The following is a 22,355-nucleotide window of genomic DNA, read 5'->3' as shown; positions in this document are numbered from 1 at the left end:
AGCAGGAAATATGCACGGCATAGCTTATGTTACTATGTGGATTGGTTGAGACAACAGACATTATCAATCAAAGCAAAGGCATTGATAATGGGAGGGATCAACCTACCTGGGAAAGCCCAGGGAGGTTGATCGGTTGAATTCGTTTTGATATACAAATGTCGAAGGTAAAGAAAACCTCGCTTTAGAAGAATTTTATTATTCTTTCAAAAACCTAAACGTCAAATGTAAGTCGGTGCTGTCAGACTTTGTATTGTAAGATCAATGTGTAAATTATTATGTAGAAAATGTATCAACTTGTACAAAAAAATTAGTGGTAGTATAGTACCAAGGAAAATTTATAAATAGATTTTAAGTCAAAAAAGACCTATCTGTGTAAGTACATATGATGGAGAGGGTATTTCTACCTGCCAAGTCATCTTTTTATAAATTGACAACTTTTTGGTGACAGACAGTCTTAAAACTTATTACAGAAACAAAAATTTCTGTAATATAAATAAAACTGTTTTTAACAAAATGATAATGATATCACACAAGGTAAGATACTACATTTCTATTATCAAGATCTATTTAATTTAGAATTTTCTTTAAAAAAAAAATAAAAAAAATCACATGTTAAATATACGTAATAGATAATAGATATACAATGATAGATAACAAACAATGTTTAAGCGTTCCATATAAGGAAAAAAAGGGGAAACATTTGTTATAAAACTCTTATCGGCCTGATTTCATTTATATGTAATACGTATCACATTTACAGAAATAATACAATTCTTATGATTATTCGTTGTTTAATAAATGTTTTATCTACTAAACAAAAAATATTAAATCTGTAGGAAGTAAGCTAATTTCAATTTATATACTGTTTCCTAGAACCGTGCAAAGTTTTAAAATATCTGGTCAAAAACCAAACATAAAAGATATGTTTTCCTGTTAAACTATTGTGCAATATAAATATGATAAAACCAATGTACTTAAAACACTGAATTTCAGGAATATAAACTAGAAATATTTATATAGTTCACAATAACCTAATTTAAAGTATTTATTTACAATATATACACTGAAAACTGAAAATAACCTTATTTACACTTGTGTTTTGGTAAACAATGACCATGGCATTCTTCTTTGTGGAAAACACAACAGTTCTTGATCTTTTCCTATTTGTTTTAAAAGTAGGCCATCAAGAAAATGTTATCTAGATAGAGGACTTTGTTATTGTTGGTATAGTTTTCTTTATAAATTATGTAATAATTTATTATCATTCTGGCAAAGAGGTTGAAAACCACCTTCTTCCTGTATTTTACAGTTCTACGCTCACCTAGATATGAGTACAGCATCATATTAAAAGTATTTATGCCTCCTATGTGTTTACTGCAGTCAATAATTAGGGATGGTTTTTTTTACTAGTAATTTGACACAAGTCTTCTTTTAACATCTTCAACATCTTTAATATGTATTTTAGATGACAGTAATATTACAGTTTTTTTTTGTCTATAGCCAGGTGCCACTATTTTGCCCTGTTTGTAATACCTCATTTTGACCCATTTATAAGTTTTGTTTTATTCCATCAAGTAAACCTTTTTTGTTTTTCCTAACTGTTCCAGTGAAAAAAATCTTTAGTTCACACAGTCTTTTTATAAGCGAAGCACAAATAAAGAAATTATCGGTTAACGCATGAGCGTAAACCACATTGTTTAACTCCATCAGAATTGTTGCCTTTTTTCTCTTTGTAACAGAACATAGACATACAGTAATTAGATATAGAATCGCATAAACCGACAACTTAGTTCCTCTTTGTTCGGTAAGTACTGGATTAAAGTGGTTTGACTGTTTTCTTCCAACTAAGGATTCGTCAATTGACAACTGTTGGTTTGCAGTGTAATAAAATTTAAATAACCTATTGCAATGTTGAAGCAAGGGTTTGAATTCTTTAGAAGCATCATACTGTGGTTGATTTGCTTTTGGAAGTTTGCTGTTAAGTTTGGTATTACGATATAAGTTAAATTTGACATCGCTTTTTGGCGACAGGTGGACAGTGTTTTAGCCCTGGTATTTCATTGTAAGAAAAATCATGAATAATATTATCAGGCATTTCATCATTTATGCTTAGCCAAATATTATTGTCAGTAGATCTAACAGCTCTATCTTTAGACTCAGAGGAATTACTACTAAACACACTTCGATTTATTTGTGAACCTAAGGTAGGCTTACCAGTTTGACTTGATCTAGGCAAAAGCCTAGCTTGTCCTGATGTACTAAGTTGTTGATCTAACCTATCACAAAATTGAACCACATTCTCATTTTCTAGCTGATAGATTAGATCTGTATCGCTATTATAGCAAAATAAATCATCCAGCTATTCTTCAGTAGCTAATAAATCAATGTCTGAGAATTCACTATCAAGTAATCTGTCTACTTCACTAGATCTATGATTTTTGTGTGCAATTTCAGTTACGTGAATCCAGAACACTATATACATTTAGTCATTGAAAAAAAAAAATACATACAACAAAATAATAAAACAAAAAACTGAACAACAAACGCACTGCATAGAAAGTCACGTGATATCACCTCACATACAACAAATAACATACATTGTGACCTGTTAGTGTTAATATGATATCAGCTATTTTGTAGTCGTCTATTTATTATTTTTTTGTTTAGTCAAAGCGAGCCTTTTTTTCCAAACACCATTGAATATTAAAAGTGATATTGTATATACCGCACAGTAGTTCAAATTTTTACAGCCAATAAAATATAAATTACAAAAAACGTAGTGCGATGGATCGTCACCATGGCACTTTTCATATGGAAAAATGGTGGCAATAGATCACGACCATGGCACTCAAAAGGTCAATATTTTTTATAAATGTGCGAAACTCAGATGTAGCATAAGCAACAAATATAGTATGAATATATACTGAAAAAGCAGTTTAATATTATTTACCTGCAGTTGGTAGATTGTTATATACACGAAGAGATCTGATTCTATGTAAATGTAAAGGATGGAACTGCAATAAATGCAATGTATCATTATAATTAGCATCACTGACAGAAGCTGGTTCAAACATCAGACACCTGAAAGTTAAATAAATCAACATTAACAACATATTTAACACATCTTCCAGAACGTTTACAACATCTCAGGGAGAAGCATTACAGAAAATACAAGGATAAAATAATGCTAATCACTAAAGCCATGCTTAACAAATTGTTCAGTTAACAAAACCTTTAAAGTTGAACAGTACTTTGAGATCAGAAACTGTCTAAAAGAACTGTTGCTGTAGGACTACACATTTATAGAGTGAATAGTTTGAATCAAACAATAGTTATTTTCTATTCATATATACACTGTTGTACCTTAAAAACCACTAGGATTTTTTATTTGTTTATTCATAATGACATGTTTTGAAAGGTTTTAGTAATAAAATACAAAATGAAGAAGTAACGGTCAAATTTTAACAAAATTTTTTTAATATCCCAATTCTGTTTTTTCTACAGCTTTCAACAGAGAAATGTTAAAAGAAATAGCTAGCTACATAATTTATTAAACATTTTATGAAATGTTTATTTTTGAGGTGTAACTACAATTTGTTTCATTAACAGTACATGTACTTTTCGTTATTAATATTCATCTTACTTTATTTCATTTATTGTTTGTATTTACTGGCAGTGAGTCAAGTAAAGTCAGTAATCATTCATTTTATTATCCACCAACTCTGTGGTGGGGAGGTAGTGTCAGCCTTTCATCCGGAGGTTCTGGGTTCAATTCCCAGGCAAGCATAACATTTTTCATACGCTAATGACATTTCAGTATACCACAAACAAGCTTCAAGCTTATGTGGTGTAATCATCTAGCAAAAACAAGAGAAAAGAAAAAAATTATGTATGAGTAATAATAATTATGAATATGAAAGTAATGTTAAAACATAAAAAAATGATCTTCTTACAGTCACACAGTGATTGGTAACTCTAAATTACAGCATTATATTTTTCTAAATTCTTTTTGTTAAAATTGGTAACAAAATGATAAAAACTTATAGTTGTCTACTATTATGTATCTTTCAATGCTTTTCAAAATTAACTATTTTATAATTCTAATTATCATCTCCAAGTCAGAAATTCCAGTTTTTCTCCATTAGCTGTATGTACGTGTGTTATCTACAAGAGGATTTGAATCAGTTTTCCATCCAGTACAGCATTATACTTTCCATTTGTATCAATCCAAGGGTTTGTGTGCATACAACGTTGTTTTTGCTTATGGTAATTGAAAGCTTATGTTAATGGTTTTATAGCAATTTAGCAAGAAAAACCAATACTAAAATGGATTCTAATTTCATGTAAAGTTATACTGTCCACTTGAAATTCTGGGAAATGTGATAACCAAATGGTAAACAGCATGTTTCATTGTAACCATAACTTATCACATGTAAAAATATGTTACTTTGCAGTGTTTTAGTCCACCTGTGATAGATTTGACAAAATTTTCTGATTGAAGCCAGTATATGTAGTATGGAAGAACTTTTGTACTCATGTGAAGTATGCATTGCACAGCATCATGCAAAATAGTATAAAATTTTGGGGGGGGGGAGAGCGCTGGTGGAATAGTTGAGATCAAAGAGGCAAAAATCAGAGAAGAAAGAATTTAGGGTTTGGAAGAATTAAATGCAGAATACCATTTTTGTTTTGGTGCCACTATCAAATTAAGAGACTGAGGTATTAACACATCAAGGAATATACAGATATCAGCAAAACAATAATTAGTAGTATAATTTCCTAGTAGTATAATTACAAAAGGTTTTGTTTCATTGACAATCAATCACGCTTAATCATTTCATTGATCTGGTGCTTCATTACCAATGGTATTGATAAAACATAGACAGTTGCTAAAAGGTATATATCACTTTATTTATTTAAAAATAGTTAAAAATACAGTATCACTTAATTACAAATCAGTTATAATTACAAAGAAACCTGCAATGAAATACTGCAATTAAAAACAAAACAAAAAAATACAAAAAACAAGAATTTTGCAAGTTTAATTAACCGTCGAGGAAAACTCAAAACCACAGCAAAATTGTTGTGGTTATTGCTGCAGTACTACCACACACTCTTGTGAGGTTGATGGATAATGCTGGCTACAAGTACATGGCGGCTGTTGAAATGAAGGCTGAATCATGCTCAGCTACATTTGTCGTGGCATACATTTTTGCGAAATGTGCATTAGATCAATTCTTACTAACATTTTTTTATCAGTAGGGATTTGTTTTAAGCTGGAAGAAGCAATTATAAGAAAATTTTATCATCATCTTGTGTTTTATCGCTATTCTCACATTTAGATAAAATGTCAAGCAGCTTTCATTGCACAGTAGGTTTTTTTTTTCTTCACAAAAGATGCCAAAGCATCTTCATCATTGACTGTTTTTTCAGCCGACCTACGAGGCTGGCTATTCTGTGTGTTGTTTTGTAGTTGTTCTGAAAAAGAATGAATTAATATTACTGGATACTGGCTGGCCTTCAAACCATGATAGAAAAAAGACAGCTTGTCATAGAAATATTTTTTTCTAATTGTTACTAGACCCCGATTCATTAATGGTTTTTAGGGACCGAGAATTTTCTAAAAATTGTCTTTCATGTTTTTTTTTAAATTTTGTTTAAGTGAAAATATACAGCTAAAAAAATTGTTACTATGTTTTTGTTGTAATTTTTTTTTCAATAATTAATTCAATGTAATAATCAAATCCTAGCATGTCCTCATTGCTAAAAATTTCACAAAAAATCCATGAAATTGAATCTTATTAAATTATTTTCATTTATAATTATTTACATTTTTCAAATAGTTTGTAAAATCAAAATTTCTTGGGCTAGAAATACAATTCAAGTTAGGGCTGTAACCTCAAACAGAATCGATGTGCAGCATTTTAGTAATGTAGGTAATGTAATAATGATGATAATAATAATTATTATTAAATATATTTTAATAATGACTGCAATTTTATAAAAGTTTAATCGCTAACATTGTTGTATTACAAATTACTCCTCTTCAATTTTTTTTTGACATATACCTAGCGACAGGAATATTTCATCTCGTGCTTTACGACACCAATTTTTAATCGGCACTGCAATGACTTCCTGTATCATAAAAGACATTCACATCGCCATTTGGAAAAAGTTATCTTTAAAGAACTTTACAGCTTACACAAGATTGGATATTTATAATCGCCAACAATGGTGGTTCAATGTATTTTAATTACAAACACTATTTTTCAAACACTGATGCAAATTGTTGTTTCATATCAACTGATATTGAGGTCTATGATTGAGAAGGAGACTGCCTCATTTTGTAATGTTCTCAACCCTTGGCAAGTTATGGCCGAGTTACTGTTAAACCATCTGCTTTTGTTATGAAAAGCGGATTAACCACCGCGGTTGAACACAAGCAACCCAAACCACAGCTGATGTAAACCCCTTAAGCTAACGAGGATGAAACTTTAAAAAATATCTATACTTTAAAATATAACTTAAATTATATTTGTAATAACTAACAAATATAACTTTAAAATATATATATTTTTAAATATTACTGGAAATGAGACATTAGTGTGCGATTACAATATTAAAACAAAACTTCATTATCACAAAGGGTATCAAAAAGGTTACCATGACCGAAAAAAGCAAGACAAATACGATCAATCGTTAAATCATTTTATCAATTGTTTTTGACTCTGAATGCCTTGCTTTCTTCAAAAGGCAAGTGAGTGATTAAGGAATATTACTTTGAAGAAATGAGATATCTTCGCTTGGTAATCAAAGCGATGGATGCTTATGCTGATAATGTGCCTATGTACAAATTGCAATTAATCTGTCAGTTTTTGGTAAACATGACACAACGGATATTCCATATCCTCCTTGTTAATCTGATCTTGCACCTGTAGAACATTTTTATTCCTTCAAATTAAAAACAAAGATAAAAGTTTGATGTTTTCGGTCGATTAACTTGAGAAAGGAAAATTTTCTATGCTAATTGTGCAGTGTCTTGAACGAAGAATTCCAGAGATAATCTGAAGGGTGGAAGAAATGTTGGGAGTGGTATATTCAAAATGTATTTCAAAGTAATCAGAACCTTTTTTATTTAAAAAGTTTAGGAATTTTACAGACAAACCTCATATGTAAGTATATGCAAACAAATACATAATACGTTCGATGATGAATATAAAAAGTTGTACCTGTGATCTTGAGACAATTTGCACAGTACAAGATTATCGCTGCTATCTGACAGTAACTTCTCATCAGATCTATTTTCCAAAAGAAATGAGGCACCACCAGTCAGTATTTTAAGTTGGCATTCAAAGAATTTATTCTCTTGTATAGTGGTTGGAGCACAATCGCTACAAATACGAACCGGGTCTACAAAACACATTCTTGGGAGATCAAGTTTCTCATCAGAGCATGCTGAACAATAAATATTGCCACAGCGACGACAATGATGCTGTAACATTCCAAAACAAAAAATGTTAAAAATACTGCAGCCAATATGTTAAAAACAGCAGACAACTTACTAACTGTTAATTAACATCCATTATTAAATAATTATAATGAATTACTTTAAAGCAGTTTTTTTTTAGTTTTATTTATAGTTACTTTAAATTATTTAAAATATGGCTAAGCTGATAGAAAATTCAGCCGGTATGATAAAAAGTCATTTAGAATAAATTCAAAAACAAGAAACCTTGATAAAAATAAGGAATGGAATAAAATAAACAACATAAAGAACTAATGAGTAGAAGCTAATGCTGTAAGAAATGTGGGAATATGTATTAAGTTTTTCCAACTAATTCTCTTGAATTTTGCATGATATTTACAGAATATTAGAGTATTTATTCATTAAGTTATAACAATCAACTAAATACTAAGCGATGGGGACATCAATCTATTAACAAATATCTTCAAATAATCAATATTGATGGTAAAATTTTGTTACATTATCCGCCTAAGTTATAAAAAAAAAATTAGAATGCGATAACTCGTGGTATAATATCATAACCATCCTTGAAGTCAGCATTTTTGGCAAAGGGTAAGATTTGTACATAGCAAAAAAAAAATTGATTGAACTGAAGAAACTTCTTAATTTTATGAAGTTAGTTAAAAATTCTTAGACGATATAGTAATCCCAGTCGTACACACACAATGATCAGCTTTACCTAAGATACCAGTCTTATACAAAGTGACACAGAAACAGGAACTTTTGAAATGCACAGTGCCAACATATACAATTGGCAGCACTGCTTTATGCAGAAGCATTCCTGCTAGCCACGCTATCATCTTGTAGTAGTGGAACAGTCAACAGCAGGCTTTTGCCATAAAAATGCTTTACAAAACCAATGATAGTTTGGAAGGTGCACAGAGGGAGTTCTGATGGCATTACAATTTAGGTCGTGTTATATCGAAAAAATGCGACAGAAACATGAATTAAAAACTTTGAAGAGACTTAATCGACTCTGAAAAAGAAACTGACAACACTATCAAGAAGTGCTTATACTCTACACAATATTGAGACTGTATGCGTTTCAGTCGTACAGAGCCCACAGCGTTCAATTCGTAAACAAGCAGATATAGTTGGGTTGTTCTAAAAGCGTGTTCACTGAATTCTTCATTTCGACTTAAAATTTCATCCTCGCAAGTAAAGATCGTGTAAGAACTGAAGGACCATCAGTTGCACTTTGATTTCTGTCAAGAAATTATGGCAAACATTAATGAGGACAACAAATTTCTGGAAAAGCTGTGGATGTCAGATGAGGTACATTTCCATCTCACAGGTTATGTGAACAATCAGAACTATCGATATTGGGGCAGAAAGCAACCCCGATGAACTTCATGAATGCCAATGTTCATGAAAATTTACACAGCAGCAAGGTAAAAGTATAGAGTGCAGTTTTATCACTTCAGATCGGTATGTTCCTTCCCAAATCAGCTGATTTGGAAGTCAAGAGTTCCAGCTTCAAGTCCTAGTAGTCAGTTATTTTTATATGGATTTGAAGAATACTAGATCGTGGATACTGGTGTTCTTTGGTGGTTGGGTTTCAATTTACCACACATCTCAGTAATGGTCGATCTGAGACTACACTACAAGACTACACTTCATTTACACTCATACATATCATCCTCTGAAGTAATATCTCAACGGTAATTACCAGAGACTAAACAGGAAAAAAAGATCAGTATGTTCACATGCTGCAATATTTTTTTACACCTGTATTGAACAATTTCCCATACAAGCATGAAGTCTGGTTTCAACAGGATGTAGTGTGCAATCAATGGCTGCTATGTGAGAATTATTCTGTAACCCTGATATCTTAAGATTTGGTGACATTTCTGGGTCCCCAAGATTACTGGATTTATCAGTTTGTGATTTTTTTTTCTTCTGGAGATACTTTAAAGCATGGTCTACAAGGGTCGGCCAAAGGTCCTGGGTGGAATGAAACAAGCAATTCAAGACAAAATTCATGGCATCCCATCCGAGATGTTGCAGCGAGCAATGGGGAATCTCAATGGCAGATTGCATATTAGAGGACACCATTTACCTGACATAATTTTCTAAAACTGATATTAGGTATTTTGATAATCTGATATTTTTTAATCGGTTAGGTTTCTGTCATTAAATTTTTTTGTTACATTTTTTAAAAGTTTGCCAATTTATTGTAATCTTTGAGCATATTGTTCACATATTAATAAACTGTAAATGCTTAAAAGATGGAAAAAGTGATAAATAGCCTTTTCTGTAAGCAATTGAATAATGGAAAATATGGAAATTTAAAAAAACTTGCCAACAGATATTTTATAATCTTCAGCTCACTTATATTTGTGAACAAACATTTTCTTTAATGAATCTAAATAAAAGTACAGCAAATTCCATAATTAAATTTTGCTTACTTAAGTGAACTGTTTTTGTATTTAACATTTTTAAATTTTAATACTTCATTCGGTTCGTGAAAAAAGTTTTCATTCCAATTCAGCCCAGAGGCAAAAACTTGGCTATGCCTGTACTAGATTATTCATTTGTTTTGTATTTTTGAGTTGACTAGATAAATACTTTGATTATGAAAATAAGAACTTTATTTTAAATATAAGAAATATTGTAGATTAAAAAGAAAGTGATACATAACGGATTATATATGCTGTGTATAAAGAAGAAACCAAATAATTAAATTATAAACATCATTTACTTTACAAGATAGTTTGTTATTTGTGACATAACATTTGCAATGTTTTTCTAAAATGATATATTTACTAAAGCTAACTGTAGAATTTTTATTTGCTGTACATTATCTTAACCTTCCAAATAAGTTGTCACTTCCAAACCTTTGAAAACTTTCTTGGTTGTCGTAATTCCATTTAGTTTGTTTGTTATCACCATCTCCATTATAAACTGGATATTTTACATTACTTTCTGGAAAGAAACTCTTTTTTAAAATTACATTAACTAATCCAAAAATATATAGATCTTACCTTTCTTGTAGTAAATCCAAACTTTGCACTACATTTTGTACATTTTGAAACCTGAAACATTATAAACAATTATAAAACTTGGGAAAGGGAACAAATTCAAATCTATGAAACAACTTATCATATACATGCCTCAAAGTGATACTTAGAAAAAAAGTACATGTTTTTTTTCAGTAAGAAAAGTTTTGTTATAGTTATAGATCAGGACAGCAATAAAATAAATATATACGTTTAAAGAAAAAAAAAGTAAAAATTTAATATTTTTCTGAAATAAACAAACTTGTGAAAGATGTAAGGGTTTTATGAGGTCGATCAGAATATTATTTTAGAAAATACAGGAGGCATCAGAAAAACCAATAGTCATCTATTATTACATACCCACTACCAAACTTTTTCAAATTGAAATTTCCACTTTAAATTTATATAAAATGAATTTTATTTATCATTTCAAAGGTTAGAAAGATAATATAATTTTTCAACTTTTCCTGCCATCATATGTACATACTATTATGCACATTTGCACCTCAGCACCTGTGATCAATGTAATTCACCTTTCAAAATAAAAGACAAAACTGCAACTCCATCGATAAATGAATTGTTTAATATTAATAATAAAATCAATGGTTAAACCATATGTTCTATTGAACATGCGAGTCATTTTACTATTGCCATAAAATTTTAAAGTAATACAACATTTTCCACACTTCCCTGCAATATGAATGAGCCCCGTCTGCTGGAGAAATTCAATAGTACTTTTTCTCTTTAAAACATAGAGAAATTAATCAATCATAATTAAACGCAGTTACATTAATTCAAATGATTGACATGTAAACATAAACTAAGAGTAATTGTAAGAAGTCTATAAATAACTATTATCTATTGAACACGAATATATTGCCATGAACTTAAAATTCATTAATAAATTAAAAAATAATTTCCTTAGAAATCTCATCATGAATAAAATTTAATATAATAAATAGAGCTAGACCAATTATAGAACAACTAATAAATTTCCACGATCATACTATAATGATCTTATTATCTATTACAATAACAGTAACAATTATAATAATAACAATAACAAAAAATAAATTATCAAATAATCTGCTAACAGAAAATCAGATAATAGAAACAATCTGAACAACAATACCAGCAATTATTTTAATTTTCATCGCTATCCCATCAATTAAAATTTTATATTTAATAGAAGAAGTAATTAAATCATCAATCACCATTAAAACAATTGGACATCAGTCATACTGATAATATGAATACTCAGACTAAAAAAAAAATAGAATTTGAATCGTACATAAAACCACAAAATGACTTTACTTCATTCTGACTAATTGAAGTTGACAACCGAATAATTACTCAATTCTTAACACAAATCCGAATAATCGTATCATCATCTGATGTAATCCACTTTTGAACAATTCCATCAGTAGGAGTAAAAATAGATGCAATCCCAGGACGACTAAATCAAATTAGATTAATAACTAAAACCCCCGGGAGTATTTTTTGGACAATGTTCAGAAATTTTTTGGAATAAATCACAGATTTATACTAATTACCATAGAAAGAATCGACATAAAACCATTTATTAAATGAATGAAAACATAAAAATAAATAAACATTAAGTGACTGAAAGAAAGTAATGGTCTCTTAAACCAAAATATAGTAAATATTGAATACTCTTAATGAAAGACGCTAGTTTAAAAAAAAACATTTAACTGTCAAATAAAAAATACATATAATGTGCATCTTGATTCCACAAATGTCGCCAATAATATGAAACATTATATTAATAATAACAACAGCTACAATTATAGTTAACATAACAAAGTTATTCTTCATAACAAATCTAAAACCCCCACAAAAAAAAAAGAAAACTAAACATTAACTGAAAATGATAACTAGTCTTTTTTTCAACATTTGATCCAGCAACAATTACAAAGAAATTACAATTTATTACAAAGAAATTGAATAATTATACTCATAACAACAATAATTTTACCAAAATGATACTGAACTAAAAAATCTTGAATAAATATAATAGAAAAAAACTAATAAACGAATTTAAATCAATGACCCACCAAAAGGAAATCCTAATTATAGTGATATCAATTTTTATATTTATTATAATTAGAAATGTACTAGGATTAATTCCATATATTTTTACATCAACAAGACAGTTAGTAGTATCAATATCAATTGCACTACCAAGATGAATTATAATCACAACATATAGATGAAAAAACTTTAAAATGAAATATTTAAACACATATTACCAACAGGAACTCCCTCCCCTATTTCACCAATAATAATTTTAATTGAAACCACAGGAAACCTTATCCGACCAATTTCACTAGCTGTTCGACTTACGGCAAATGTAATTGCAGGACACCTGCTAACAACACTATTAGGAAATACATCATCAATAAAAATATTAATATTTACTACACCAATTCAAATGATCTTAACAGCAATCTCAATAATTCAAGCATATGTATTTGCAACTCTTGTAACACTTTACTCTAGAGAAGAACCTTATGAAAAAAAAAAAATCACCCGTTTCACATAGTTACAAAAAGACCATGACCAATTATTTTATCAATAAATGTAATAACAATACTAACAGGAACTGTTAAATGAACTCAAACAAAAGAGTATGACCTAATAACAATAGGTATGACTTTATCAACAATGTCCATAATATTATGATGACGAGACGTAACGCAAGAAGCAACACTTCAAGGAAATCATACAAATAAAGTAAAATCATTAATAAAAATAGGAATAATCATGTTTATTATCTCAGAAATAATATTTTTCTTATCATTTTTCTGAATATTCTTCCACTCAAGATTAGCACCATCAATTGAAATCGGAATAAATTGACCCCCAAAATCTATTAAACCCTTTAATCCAATAGAAATCCCACTATTAAACACAATCATCCTAATTTCATCAGGAATTACAGTAACATGAGCACACCACAGAATCTTATTAAACAAATTATCAATATCTAATAAATCACTATTACTAACAATCTTACTAGGACTATACTCTACATTTTTACAAAAATGAGAATATCAACAATCAACCTTCACAATAGCAGATTCAATTTATGGATCATCATTCTTTCTAACAACAGGGTTCCATGGCATCCAATTGTAGGAACAACCTTCCTTACAATCTCAATAGTACGATGTATAAAAATACACTTTTCAACCAACCATCACCTTGGGCTAGAATGTAATTTGATTATTCCTTTACCTATCAATTTACCGATGAGGAAAATTAAATTAAATCTTTTTAGTACAATAAGTGTAATTAGCCTCCAACTAATAGATTAAAAAAATTAAAAAGATAATCAAAATTACCTTAACAATAATATCCTTAAGCTCAATTATTATTATAATAACAATCATTACAATAGTAATCTCAAAAAAATAAAATAAAATAAGACGAGACAAAAACTCACCATTTGAATGTGGATTTTCTAAAATATCATCAACACGAAAATCATTTTCTACACACTTCTTTTTAGTTGCAACCATCTTCCTAATCTTTGATATCGAAATCTCAATAATTATACCCATATTTCCACAAAAATAATAAACATAGACGAATGATTAATTTCTTCAACAATTACAATTCTAATTTTAGGACTTATACACGAATGGAAAATAGGAATACTAGAATGAAGAAAATAAGGAGAATAGTTAAATAACATTTACTTTGCAAATAAAAATTATTGAAAAATCAATTTCTCTTAAATAGAGTAAAGAAGTAAAATTACAATTAATTTAGACTTAATATTAAGGATAATCCTCATACTCAAATTAACGGAAGCTAAAATAGAAGCTATTCACTGTTAATGAAAAAATTGATAATATCCAGTTAAAAGAAAAAAAGAAAAGGAGCCGCTAACTACCTTTCAAGTGAAATCACTTTATTCTTATTTATATAGTTTAAAAAAACAATACACTTTCAATGTATATATAAATAAATTTTGTAAATGTTCAGAGAAAAAATTCATGATAACAATTTCAATGTTAAGCTTTAAATTAAGCTATCCGAACAAAAAAAAAGAAAAGTAAAACCTAAGAATGTTTAAAGTACACCTATCAAAAAAAAATCCTAATCACCTCAAAAATCCAATTAAACCACCTGAAACAAAATATTCTAATCAACTAACGTCAACTAATCTATATCTAAAATAACAAAATTTAAAAAATCGATTAAAAAAAACCAGAAGAATAAAATCCCAAAAACCATATAGAACTAAAAAAATTAAAATAAATCAAACCAAAATAAAAATATAAAAAACTTAATACATCAAAAAACAAGGAAAAAAAATAAAAACAAAAATAAAGGAATTAACCTAAAATCAAAAGGCAAAACAAAAAAAAAATCATCCTCAAATAATCAAAACATAAAAGAACCGACAAATAAACAAGAAAAATATAAAATAAAGAGAAATATTCATATATAAACTATAAGAGAAATTAATATAAGGAAAAAAAAAGAATCAGAAGAAAACAAATAATAAATTAAACATAAACTGTAAATGAAGGTAGCCCCAACAAAAAAAAAACGACAATAAGAAAAACCAACGAAATTAAAACTAAAAGGAAATATTAATCAAAAAATTAAAGAAACAGAAAGACCTAAAATAGGTACAAAAAAATAAATCAAATAATTTCCAAACACAAGAAAATAAAATTCCCTTCTAAACAATTTTAAAGCATCTCTAAAAGGTTGTAATAAACCAAATAAGCCAACCTTATTAGGACCTTTACGAAATTGAATATAACCTAAAACCATGCGTTCAAACAAAGTAAAAAAAGCAACACCCAAGAGAACAAAAATAAATAAAAAAAAAGAACAAAGAATAAACATTTACTAACTGTAAAAATACATTATTAAATTCTAAATGTAAAGCACTTAAATCTGCCAAATTAATAAATAAATTATTACATTACCAGAAATCCTTCCGTACCAATTAGAATAATTTTAAAGAAGATAGAAACCAACCTGGCTCATGCCGGCTTGAACTCAGATGATGTAAAATTTTAAAGGTCGAACAGACCCAAAACTGTAAAACCTAACCCCACAGAAACTTTTAATCCAACATCGAGGTCGCAAACAAAATCTATCAATAAGAACTCTCCAGATGTATAACGCTGTTATCCCTAAGGTATCTAAATCTTTTAATCAAAATAAAGGATTAAAACTTCATATAAAAATGGAAAAAAAAAATAAAGATTAAAATTATATTTATCACCCCAACAAAATTTAACCCACAAAAATTAAAGAAATAAACTAAAAAAAAAATTTTGTAACCAAAATAAAGATCTATAGGGTCTTATCGTCCCTCTTCTAAATTTAAGCTTTTTAACTCTACTAAAATTTTTAAATCTACTAATTCAATCATAATTAAAAATTAAAAAATTAATTAAAATCCAGTAAAAAAATAAATAAACAAAAAATTAAATTTTAATCTACAAAGAACTTTAAATGATGAAAGATTCTAATCCAACAAGAAAAAGAAAAAAAAGAAATTAACAAAAAGAAATTCTCGATTAAATCAATTTACCAGATAACCAGATACAAAAAGAAATAAATTTCATGTCAAAACAATCCCAAAGTTATAAATAATTATTCTACAATAAAATATAGATTAAGATAGATCTTCATTATTCGGGGAAAAAAATAAATTTAAAAAGTTAATTAACCCTGATACAAAAGGTATTTAAAACAATTATTATTCTAAAATAAAATTTATTAATCCAATACAGTACAATTAACTAAACTAAAAAAATCTAATAAAAAAAAAGAAAAACACAAAAAAAACCTATCTGACTCAACTGAATTGAACAGTAAACAAGCTTATTGTAAATAAGAATAACCCAAAATCTGATTCTAGATACACTTTCCAGTACATCTACTTTGTTACGACTTATCTCAATTTATGAGAGTGACGGGCGATATGTACATAATTAGGAGTAAAATTAAAAAAATTTACTATTAAATCCAAAATTCAAATTAAAAAATTAAAAAAAAAAATTAATGTAACCCATAATAACCTTCTTATAACTGCATCTTGACCTAACATAAATCTTTTAAAAAGAAAAAGAAAATAAATTTTCATTACACTCAACGCCAGAGATATACAAGAAAAAAAGGTGCAAAAAATCGTGTAATATCATTTAAATTACAGGTTCCTCTAAAAAGATTTAAAAACCACCAGACCTATTAAATTTCAATTATAAAAAACATACTACCTTAGTAAAAAATTACTAATTAAGAATAACAGGGTATCTAATCCTGGTTTAAATTCAAAATTTCATAGAAAAAAAAAATTATCATATAAATTTCACCTAAATATGAAATATTAAAATTAAAGTTAGACTAAATTCTAAAAAAATTGACTTGAACCTGAGGAATAACCGCAAATGCTGGCACATTTTTTGGTTCTAAAAAATATAACTTAAATTAAAAAACTTTAACACTAAAAATAAAAATTAACCATTAAGGATATTTAACCTAACAAAAATGCAATACACTAAGTAACTTATAACCACAAGCAATTAAACAGACACAAATCCTAGCAGAAGTATGATAACTCCAAAGTACCCAATTATTTTCTGTTTCTTGTGTACACTATAATTAGTTATTAAATAATAAAATAAAATAAAAAATAGTGTATTGCATTCAAAAGGTAAGAATATTCGTGTTCAATAGATAATAGTTATTTATAGACTTCTTACAATTACTCTTAGTTTATGTTTACATGTCAATCATTTGAATTAATGTAATCGTAATTTAAATTAATGTAATGTAATGTATAATCTTTTTAATATTATCTGTCGTGAATAAAAGTATTATAGTTGAATAAAACTAAAATTTTATATACCAAAATATGTCCATGTTTAAAAAAATATATACATGAATAAAGTCATTCCAAACAATCAGACAGAAAATTAGAACAGTATTACGAAAATGAACACCATAATGCTTTTAATTTTAAGTACAATTCAGTTAATGTAAAATAAAATACAACAGTTCACGTTTAAAGAATAACTTTGCAGTAATTATTTCACAAATACAATGTAAATGTGATTCTGTATATTTTGAAATTATGCTGCTCTACTATTAGCTAAGTCTCAATAATAAAAAAAAAAATAACTGTTACACACATAAATTTGGTTCAGTAAAAATCCTTTGTTTTAGTGTGTGGTGTGTTCTTTTTGAGTAATTTCAGCTTGAACATAGCTTATAAAAATTACAATTTTTAAAGGCTTCTAAAAAAAGTACGAATAATATGACTCCAAGATCTCTGAGCTTTTCCAGGATGTAGTCTCATATATACACCTTTAAAAAAAGAAGGGAGGATTCCATTTTTCCCTAAAAAAATTTAATTCTGAAGTTGAGATTTGTATTTTTTTTTCTTTTAGTAGTTTTCTGAGGTATTTTCAGTACAGGCTAAATTCTACTCTGGACAGTGTACTCATTCAGATTACATGATTTGTTTGGTCTTAAATTAAAAACTTATCTACAAACATTAAAAAAATGGAAAACTGACCTATCTGCCTGTTCTAAATTGTCACTTTTTAAAAGTAAAGCAGCATCCTAAATATAAAAATAACCACTCTTTTTGCTCTTTGAACATGATAAAATAAAAAAAAATTATATCAGCAACTAACATTTGGTGATCTGGGATAGGCAACCAACCCACCGAGTTGGTCTAGTGGTGAATCAGCTGATTTGGAAGGCGAGAGTTCCAGCGTTCAAGTCCTAGTAAAGACAGTTATTTTTACACGGATTTGAATACTACATCATGGATACCGGTGTTCTTTGGTGGTTAGGTTTTCAATTAACCACACATCTCAGGAATGGTCGAACTGAGAATGTGCAAGGTACACTTCATTTACACTCATACATATTATCCTCAGAAGAATTATCTAAATGGTAGTTACCAGAGGCTAAACAGGAAAAGAAAAGAAAAAGAAAGGGATAGGCAACCAAATTCAGCAATATGTTTAGAAATTTGTGAGTTTATCAGTCTTCACTACTGTGGTCTGTGTAAGAAACCAATTCAGTAAAATTGGCATAAACATCTACTGGCTTCCTGAAGGAACTTTATTTCTAAACTCCCTAGTGCATCCTTGATACAATAATTACTAAAGCTTATTTCAAGATTTACAGATAACCACCATCACAACACTCTAGATGCAAACCTATCTTGTATGCAATGGTATACTTTCAAGCAACTTTAAAGACTGTGTACGGATGAAAGGATAAATTATGATACATTTTAAAATTTAAAACATTTCATTCTCTTATTTCATTTTTAAAATTATATGACAAAGTTTAATTTATACTGTTCTTTTAACAATGTTTTATTGAAACAAATGATGAAAACTTGAACTCCTAACAATGGAACAAACAGAAATATATGATGCTTCTATTATGTTGTACATGAAGCTTAAGGAAAAAGGTGTTTTATGATATGCTCTCTGCAATTAAAAACACTTAATGAGAACCAATACGTCTAACAGACCGTAGCGCGGTCAATAATCAAATTTTACTTACTCCTATGAACTAAAAGCTGAGCAAATATAAGATAAAGACAAGGTATTACGTACGTTAGCCGCAATATGTACTTTACCTCTTTATCAGGAGTCCATTGAGGTTCGCCAATTACAAAAGGGCTTTTATGAAAGTCATCTGTTACAACAATTCTGAGTCCAGATTTAGAACGAATTAACTTTTTTACGGGTTTACTATCTAAACACTCCATAACAAAAACGATTTCCTTGCTTTAATAATTTTAATAAGAAATTCCTGAATTTTTTCACCACACCCTTTTTACTTCGATACGCACTAATTCATTTAACAAATCTGCCAGTCGACACAGCTGGCAGTAGCGTGAGTTTCTAACAACGAAAACTTGTACAATCGATGTTCTTTCGATATAGAAAGTCGATAGGATGGATAAATTTGTCATTTTGAAAAGAAACATTTTTCTAATTTTAATTTAAAAGATGATGTCATTTTAAATTTAGAAGATAAATTCGCCAATAACTCATTTAACTATCACTTTTTAAGTGAATATAATTGATATGACTAGTATACAACTTAGTTTTAGTTTGTAAAAATTGTTTCATCGTAAAAATGGATATTTCTAGAAACAGGATGAAAAAATTTTAAAACTACACTAGCGATCTTGGAATCAAACGCTATCATATTTAGCTGGAATCTGTAGTACAGTTTCCGTTTCTCACAATAATTTTATGTCTGATAGTGCGCATCTGTAATTGGGTAACAAATATAATCTTGTTGCAATGCAGTAAACGCTCAGCTGTTTAATATTTACGGCGTATTGTAATTCTTATTTTCTGTGTTATGGATTAGAATAGTAACAACATGCCGTGAACGTTGAGTATTCAAGTACTTTTTAATAAAAAACATGACAAATTATCTGTTTATTCTGGCTTTTCGTTAAATGGATTGGACACAATTGTTTAATATCAATATTGGTAACAATGTAGTCATTTGTTTAAAATTGTTTAACTTTTTTGCTCTCAATGTTCTTATACAGTAATAACGTGACGGCCCACTTTCAGATAGATTTGCTTATACAAGCTAAGCATTCATAATGACGATCAGCCCGGGTAGCGGCAAAGACAGCAGGCCTAGTAGTGCGAAAAGTAGTAGGCCAGATAGCCCAAAAAGTAATTGGTCCGATAGTTTAAAGAGACCAGATAGCGCAAGAAGTAGGCCGAGTAGCGCGAAAAGTAATAGTTCTGCAAACAGTGGAAATGATACTAAGTCTACTAGGCCTGTAAGAAACGACCCCGGCTGTGTAGAAGGAAATACTTTTTATCTTTTCCAGAGCAATACGTCCGATCTTAGCGGGATTCAATCGATACAAGCATTTGACAGCGTAACTTGCGTAGTCATTATTGGTCAGCCGTTGAAGTCTTTGTCTGGTGTTGAACATCTTCATTCTATAAACGAACTATGGGTTGTGGAATGTAGAATACGGGTAAGCAATAATGAATAATTATCTCTTTGGTTATTGCATGAAGAATGCTTCCATATATTTTAAGTGTTCTGCCCTTTTTTTGTAACATATAAAGTTGAATGCATTAATTGTATTTTCGTTGTAGTTTTTCATAGGTAATAACATTTTTGTTGTTTATTGCAACACTGGAATAATAATTGCTTCCAGTGTTTCTATTTATTTGGAAACAATCTTTGTAATGTTCTATTACAGGGTAAGCACAGAACAAGAAATCGTACAAATAAATACAAGGGATATTCCATTTTAATTCATCAAATTTTCAAAAATTTTATTGCAACACTATTTTTGATTTTGATATTTTGCATATGATAAGTACCCAAATTATTTTTTGGCCACTTTTAGTGGCCAATAATTTTTATATTTTTAATTTTAAAGGGTTGACGAGTAATGAAAACATCAAAACCACTAAAAACCCATTCCTTCTAACCGTGAACAATGTGTCCAAAAAATTCACAACATGTATTTTTTCAGATAATAATGTAGACCTACTATGCAAAATATTTTGATGTCTGTAATGAGATAGCTTATAGTTTGTTACTTAAAGTATGACTCATAACCACAAACTCATGTTTAAACACGAAAGTGAATAGACATGCATGTACATGAATATTTGCATAATCCTGAATGTTAATGTTAATACTGTGGTTAAGTAATGTACACTTGTTTATAAAGTAATTTTGTTAGCAGTGAACTTCTCTTTTATGCGATATCTTTTATTTTTAATGTTATTAATTAGAGAAATTTTTATTTTAACTGTAGATAACCTGGGATAAAACAAAGTGAGGTGCAACTGATAGTTTTATAATTTATACTAACTGTAGTGTTATTGTAAGAACCCTTGAATTTTATAAAAATGGATTATGGAGTGTTCAATTGGTATTGACACTGAAACAATACAAATTGACTTTAGATCTTCAGTATTGCACAATATTTTAAAGTTTACCTGAATTACAAATAACATTGATATCTTTAAGAACTGGATGTACTGAAACAAAAAATATCTGTACTTTTCATAAAACCGAATATTTAAATAAATATTTTCATATTATTGGAAAAAGTTGCTCCTGACCCATTCAGCTGTCACACTAAACCAGTTAAGAAATCTCTTCGAGAAATATTTTTGACACTTTCAACAAGCAATCCAAATTTAAAATTAATTCCAGGAAGAGCACTGCGAACAAAATGCTTAAACAAAATAGAAAAACCACAAGATGATACAGAAAGTGAATCGGAATGTCAAGATATATTTGAGCCTCAGTGTGTTATAATTGAGTCTGTGAATAAAGCTTGTTCAGCACTTGGTTTCCCCCCCCCCCCCCCATTAAGGTTCAAAAATTATTGAGCAGTGCGAAGGAACCAATTTAAAAAAAATAAAGTTACAAAAATAGTAGTCAGATTCCTTTGATTTAAATATTTCTACTGAAGAAACTGGTTTAGTACCACAAAATTATGCTGATTTTGGTAGGGAATATGAAGAATCATTAAAATACAGGATAAAATGAAAATAGTTACATCAACCCAGGAAAAAATTAGTATTATAAGTTTATTACCAAGCAGGTGGAGCATTCAAATACTCAAAATGTGTTTAGTGTTAGTCAGTATTTAGCTTGGCAATCCAAACAATTAGTCTAACAATCCAACAAAATCCAAACAAATGGAATTTTGCCACAAATCTGCAAAAAGAAACCCAGTCATGTAACTGATGAAAATGTTATTAAATGTGTCCAAGATTCTTACCAGAATGATGAGCACA

General features: G+C 28.9%; 2 protein-coding genes across 5 annotated transcripts in view; one reads left to right on the top strand and one right to left on the bottom strand.

The window, feature by feature from the left end:
- The window catches only part of LOC142326425 (zinc finger FYVE domain-containing protein 21-like), a 33,153-nt gene extending 13,694 nt beyond the window's left edge, over positions 1 to 19,459 (bottom strand). The window contains exons 1-4 of one of the 2 annotated variants that reach the window (XM_075368919.1): positions 19,184 to 19,459; positions 10,510 to 10,560; positions 7,230 to 7,492; positions 2,951 to 3,081 (exon numbers count right to left, since the gene is read on the bottom strand). In XM_075368919.1, coding sequence (XP_075225034.1) covers positions 2,951 to 3,081; positions 7,230 to 7,492; positions 10,510 to 10,560; positions 19,184 to 19,315 — 577 coding nt within the window. In that variant the 5' untranslated portion in view covers positions 19,316 to 19,459. The remainder of the gene's footprint in view (positions 1 to 2,950; positions 3,082 to 7,229; positions 7,493 to 10,509; positions 10,561 to 19,183) is intronic. The other variant, XM_075368920.1, reaches the window with a different exon arrangement.
- A 347-nt stretch (positions 19,460 to 19,806) lies between these two features.
- The window catches only part of LOC142326424 (uncharacterized), a 77,729-nt gene continuing 75,180 nt past the window's right edge, over positions 19,807 to 22,355 (top strand). For 2 of the 3 annotated variants that reach the window (XM_075368917.1, XM_075368916.1), the window contains exon 1: positions 19,809 to 20,563. In XM_075368917.1, the coding sequence (XP_075225032.1) occupies positions 20,174 to 20,563 (390 nt within the window). In that variant the 5' untranslated portion in view covers positions 19,809 to 20,173. Of the gene's footprint in view, positions 20,564 to 22,355 lie in introns of all 3 variants that reach the window. The other variant, XM_075368918.1, reaches the window with a different exon arrangement.

This window comes from Lycorma delicatula, chromosome 6 (genome assembly GCF_047948215.1).
Source record: "Lycorma delicatula isolate Av1 chromosome 6, ASM4794821v1, whole genome shotgun sequence".
Classification (NCBI taxonomy): domain Eukaryota; kingdom Metazoa; phylum Arthropoda; class Insecta; order Hemiptera; family Fulgoridae; genus Lycorma; species Lycorma delicatula.
This window is presented reverse-complemented; position numbering and strand designations above follow the sequence as displayed.